The sequence below is a fragment of the Gigantopelta aegis genome, chromosome 3 (assembly GCF_016097555.1).
Source record: "Gigantopelta aegis isolate Gae_Host chromosome 3, Gae_host_genome, whole genome shotgun sequence".
Lineage (NCBI taxonomy): Eukaryota > Metazoa > Mollusca > Gastropoda > Neomphalida > Peltospiridae > Gigantopelta > Gigantopelta aegis.
The window spans coordinates 89,391,052-89,397,051 of record NC_054701.1 but is presented as its reverse complement, the minus strand read 5'-3'; the positions used below and the strand labels follow the sequence as shown (position 1 = coordinate 89,397,051).

General features: G+C 36.2%; 1 protein-coding gene across 3 annotated transcripts in view; it reads right to left on the bottom strand.

The window, feature by feature from the left end:
* Window positions 1-341: 341 nt before the first annotated feature.
* Window positions 342-6,000, bottom strand: part of LOC121369294 (striatin-interacting protein 1 homolog) — a 47,118-nt gene continuing 41,459 nt past the window's right edge. For all 3 annotated transcript variants that reach the window (XM_041494259.1, XM_041494260.1, XM_041494261.1), the window contains exons 17-20: window positions 5,547-5,613; window positions 3,792-3,896; window positions 2,945-3,149; window positions 342-2,356 (exon numbers count right to left, since the gene is read on the bottom strand). In XM_041494259.1, the coding sequence (XP_041350193.1) occupies window positions 2,106-2,356; window positions 2,945-3,149; window positions 3,792-3,896; window positions 5,547-5,613 (628 nt within the window). In that variant the 3' untranslated portion in view covers window positions 342-2,105. The remainder of the gene's footprint in view (window positions 2,357-2,944; window positions 3,150-3,791; window positions 3,897-5,546; window positions 5,614-6,000) is intronic.

The following is a 6,000-nucleotide window of genomic DNA, read 5'->3' as shown; positions in this document are numbered from 1 at the left end:
TTGCAGCCCAATACCGGCTGCCACCCAGAGCGAGTTTAGGTTTGCAGCCCAATACCGGCTGTCACCCAGAGCGAGTTTAGGTTTGCAGCCCAATACCGGCTGCCACCCAGAGTGAGTTTTCTACACACTCTCTCTTACTAACCTACTCTTTTGGACAGACAGCCCAGATAGCGGAGTTCAATCAGAACTGCATGATTGAACCGTAATTGGATATTAGCACGAAAATAAGTTGAAATGATATAACACTTGCGGGGAACAGACTGGGATGAGGGAAGAAAGAGACTGAGAACAGTTGATCTTATGATGCATTGTATCTGGGAAATATTAAAACAAAACAAGGCCACTTTAAGATTCTTTATGGCAACATTAACTGAAATGTTTTCAGAATCTCAACGTAACAGAGATTTTCTAAATGGTATGTTCAGACCACCATTATGTTACATGTCCTAGAATCCAAGTCCTATCTGGCTTGATATCACACTAGCAGAAGAAATAACTTAATAAATTACAATTATTTTAGTTTCTGACCTGCAACTACACAACATACTAAATGATCTAAGCAATAGCTTACATTGGTTCAACTAACAGACGAGCGACACAAAATATATACACAGTCACATTCAGACATGAAGTATAAACATTCAGTTTTCATCAATTCCTGCCCTAAAGTAAGTCTTATTGGTCACCATCTGATTCAAGGACAAAACGGTACTCTTGATGTTTTGTTATTTTTGAGTTATGAAGATTCATACTCGTATGTGGCCAGCCACCTACAATCAGGATCTCCCATAACCTATACCACTACAAAAAACCCCAACTGAACTAAACTTTTAACTTGCTGAGTGTAATTCAAAATGTCATTTATTTTAGCAAATAAACGTTATCACACTCGAGTTAACACCCTTCAAAGCCAATACATGGCAGCATTCAGCCAGAGCAGAAAAATAGTTGCCAGACTGGTTCAAGCAGAAAATGACTACATCTGGAACCACTCTGATGCTGAATGCAGGGCATGCGAAGTGGAAAATAATATTCAAATGTGTATCAGTGGTTTCCGACATGATCTAAAACTGCCTTAGAAGGTTTATGCTAATTCCAAAAAATATAACCAAATTTGGGGAATTTGATTATTTAGGTTTTATTTTGCTAAATGGCCAATATCACTGTACATCTAAACATGATACACTTTTTAAAATAGATTTTTGGCGAATTAGTAATGAATTATATTTGTTAAGATTAAACTTTAGTTCCCATTTGGTGATTTGACTTACAACAGTTTAAACAGTTTGTGATGAGATCCAAGAACTTTTGTTCTTTCATCTGTAGACATTAATGATCTCAAAACGGTTCACCGACAACTACAGTATTGTTGTTCACATCAACAAATGACCACTTTCACCACTAATTTGTGTCATAAGTAACTCAGTAACTGACCACAAATAAATGTTAGAGTTACCAAGCATTGGTCTTTTCATCTACCTTATCTTCATCGGATGTTGGGGGATACACTTTCACATATGATGCTTCTATTTCATCACTGACCTTCTGTAACAGACATCATGTTGTAAGATCTACTACGACCATTACAGTACACTTATTAACTGTTTCAACTATCTGATGAAGTCTGTTTGAAGAACAAGTTTCCAATTTATTCCTTCATACTTGAAGACTTGTTTGAGGACCACTTGCTTTACAGATCAAAGTGAGATCAGCTAGAAACAAGTCTCTAAACTGTAAACTGTTCCAACCGACTTGAAGACTTAAAAGTGAGACCAGCTATATCATCATTTCAATCTATGAATCAGTGTTTTTGTGTTGTATACAGTTTGTAATAATATTGGCACTATTTATGTAACTGGGATAGAGCAAGTTCTCCAACTGTTTGCACATACTTAAGACTATTTCAATACCATGTGGCTAACAGTTCAAAATGATAGCAAACTGTTCCCAGATACTTGAAGACTGTTTTCTTTCAACACTGTGACCAACAGTTCAAAATGAGAACAACCTGTTTCAAGATCAGCTAGTTAATCATTGCAATCTGTCCACGAGACAGACCAAACTTGGTATGTGTACAATTTCTAACTTTGGTACTATTTGTGGTGTCATTGTGATAGCACAAGTTCCCAGTCTATCTGACTGGAAAACACCTCCATCTCTAGCCATCGTTCGTAGTTCTGTTTGAACTCTTCGCTCAGTTCCACGGTCTCCCCGAGAACACTCAGGGTGCAGTTGTCCACCGGTTTGAAGTCTGGATCTGTACCGTTGTTACCGTACCGCCGGTTGTTGAACCGGTCCACACATGCTCGTAAAGCACACTCTTCAGCTTGGAAATCCCAAGGTCTGGCATCCATGTCTAATAAAAAAAAAAAAGGAATGAAGAGAATAATAAATTTTATTAAAAATAAAGGAATGAAAAGAATGTTTTAGAAATAAAATATATATGAACAGAAAAAGCAATTTCTTTTTTCTTGTGTCGTATGCAATCGGATTTGGATAAACATTTATACAAGATCGATTCTTTGTTCAACTTCACATTTCTACCAGTTATTTGCAGCTTCCGATGCCTGTGCCAAAAGCATCTGAAATAACCAGGGATAAGCATGCTAAATGTGACAGAATGCCAACCGTTTTCGTAGGCCCAGTATTCTCTGAGCGTGATAAGCATGCTAAATGTGACAGAATGCCAACCGGTTCCGTAGGCCCAGTCGTCTCCAAGCGTGATAAAGCATGCTAAATGTGACAGAATGCTAACCGTTTCCGTAGGCCCAGTCCTCTCCGAGCGTGATAAGCATGCTAAATGTGACAGAATGCTAACCGTTTCCGTAGGCCCAGTCGTTTCAGAGCGTGATAAGCATGCTAAATGTGACAGAATGCTAACTGTTTCCGTAGGCCCAGTCGTCTCCGAGTGTGATAAGCATGCTAAATGTGACAGAATGCTAACCGTTTCCGTAGGCCCAGTCATCTCCGAGCCGGTGCCGCACTTTCTGGTAGATGGCCGACATGGTCTTCATGTTGCTCTTGCGCCACTGTCGGCCCAGGTACTTGGTTTGCATCTTCAGCAGCTTCAGAATGTACAGCTGCATCATTGCGTGCTTCACCTTCAGGGCGCGCTTCAGGATTGGAGCAGACTTGAACACAACCAGCATCTGTACACAACGGAAACAAATGTCTATATGACACATCAGTATGCTTTTAAACTGTGCTTATATAATCATTTAATCATTAATAAGTAATTTGTGGTTGTTTTCAGACATTTGAGAGAGAGAGAGAGACACACACACACACACACACACACACACCAGTATGCACACACACCAGTATGCTTTTAAACTGCTTATATAATCATTTGGTTTAATTTGTGGTTGCTTTCAGACATTTGGGAGGGAGAGAGAGAGGGGGGGGGAGGAAGGAAGGAAGGAAGAGGGAGGGAAAGGGGAGAGGGAGTGAGGAGAGAAAGGCAAAGGAGGAAGTACAAGAGAAAGTGGAAGGGAGAGTGAGAGAGAGGAGGAAGAAGGGTAAAAAGAGAGAAAGAAAATGAGGGTGTGAGAGAGTGCAAGGGACGGAAGGAGAGCAAGTGGGAGGGAGGAAGACAGGGGAGACAGAGAAAGAGATAGGACACTTAACACAATTTCAATCCAGTTATTTGGTGGTCTAATATGACTATTTTTCAATACTTGGCTAAGATAACAAAAGAGAGGAAACTTGCTGCTACAACATAGAATACTTAATTTACAGTAGTGGAAACAGAATGCAGTGACTGGTGATGAGTGAAGGTTTATGAGACTTGCCATGGTTCTGGAGTGTTTCCACTTGGTCAGTTTATTCAGTATGCGTAGCAGGTTGATGCAGGAATACAAGTTCCGCCAACAGTAAGGCAGGCTGTCCCCGTTCTCCTGTAAAACACATACACGTCTTATACCAAAGTGTTTACAAGTAACGGTTACCGAGAGTGGCGTCACAAACATGTCTTTTTTTTCTTTCTTTTTTTAATACATATTTATTGTCCCAGATCATATAGCAGTGTCGGGTTTGGGAGCCCCGACTCGCTGCTTTACATTTGTATCCATGGTCTAAGCAGCAACAAACTGTGTTAAAAATAACAAAAACTAATAGAAACTGATTCAGGGTGAAGTTCAATTCATGCATACTGATGAACATGGACAGTGATCTATAATATAACTATTGTTATGATCCGAGATTTAAACCGGAACAGAGAAAATATCGAATAAGAAGGATGAGAATCAGAAAAGGATTTAGAAGAAGAAGAAGAAGAAGAAAAATAAGAAAAATACAAGACAGATATAGATGGCATAAGAAGAAGGAAAGAAGTTGTTTTGAATTAAATAAGACATGAAACTCTGCGATCTCCAAACAGGCCACGCACTAAATCAGTCACAATATTTATTGCTACATGTATATATGTATACATTATATTTTCTTAATATTAATTATATCTATATTACTATCACTCACCCATTCTTTAATAAATTTTTCATAATTGCATTTTTTAAATAGAATATATCTTTCTATTTCAAATTTTTTATGCAATATGTTTTTAATGGCAGTGATTTCTAAGCATTTTTTCTGTATTTTTGTACAGTAAATATAGTATTTTATATTAATAATTAGCCAATTAAGAAAGTTATCTTTTTCATTATTTATGAAACCAAACATGATATTATTTTTATTAAAAGTAATTATATTCCCAGTCTTAGTTAATATTCATGTCTTATAGCAGTGTTTACAAGTCACGGTTACCAAGAGTGGTGTCACAATACTTTACTTTATTTATTAAATAATTAAATTTCTGTTACATTCATTACAACATAACGTCATCCCAATGGTCCAGAATAGGAACAGGAGTTTGTTCATTTCTCGATCAATCTAAAAATTACGTTGTCAGGGAACATCATATCTGATGACATCATTTTATATGGGCAAGTTGTCTTATTGAGCCTTATTTGTTATGGACCAAAAATAATAATAATAAAAAAAAGGATGAAGTTTTAGTGTTATTATTGTGCTTTGATTCAAATTTAATTATAAATATTGTCTGTTAATTCTTTTACGTTCATCTGGGTATGAACAAAAGAAGTCGTCGGCAAACTTATGTGAGAACAGCTTTGAATGTAAAAGAAATCACAGACAATCCTTGAATAAATCTATTGACTCGATCATTCAAACTGAAATCATTAGGTTCAATGTTTTACTTTATGGGTTTGTTTTTTTCATAACAAAAGAAAGACATGCCATACAGATTTCTGTCATTTCCCCAAAATAACTATCGCTGTAAAGGTATATTATTATTTTATAAAGATCTTTGGTATTTTGGTTAAAAAATGAACACATAAACAGATTCAATGTTTTGTTAACAATTACTTTAAGGCATTTTCCCCCCTAATAAAACAAAGACATACCATATAGAATTCTTTGATTTAAAAAACAATTACTAGCTTAATAAATGTATAAAATTAGTTTGGTATTTTTGAAGTAAAATGAAGACAAAAAGTTGAGGCAGTCGAGGAAGAAACATAAACACTTACTATATTTTCCGCTGTCAGTTCTGGTTGATCTCCTAGCACACAGATGGGAAAATCCAAGGCTGGAATACTGAACAAACAGGAATACAGTGATAGCAGTCATCCATCCAACAATAAAATACATGCATAATGTTGGTCAAATAATTAGTGTAATAAACATTTTAATACCCCTTACAAACACAGTTGAACTTCGAATCTGTAATATCTCAAAACTAATTCACTGGCATTGTATCCAACCACTTTTGAAGTAAACACACATATTTGAAAAAAATACTGTAAAATAATTTTGAGTCTCCTTGTACATAATATTGTATTTGACAAATAAAATCAAGATGAACACCATTTTAGTTCTTTTTAATAAACTATTCTGGCATATAGAAGTTTAGTAACTAAGAAATAATCACAGTAAGATTTTGCATTAAGGACCATACTTGTTTTTAGCACTGACATAGGACAA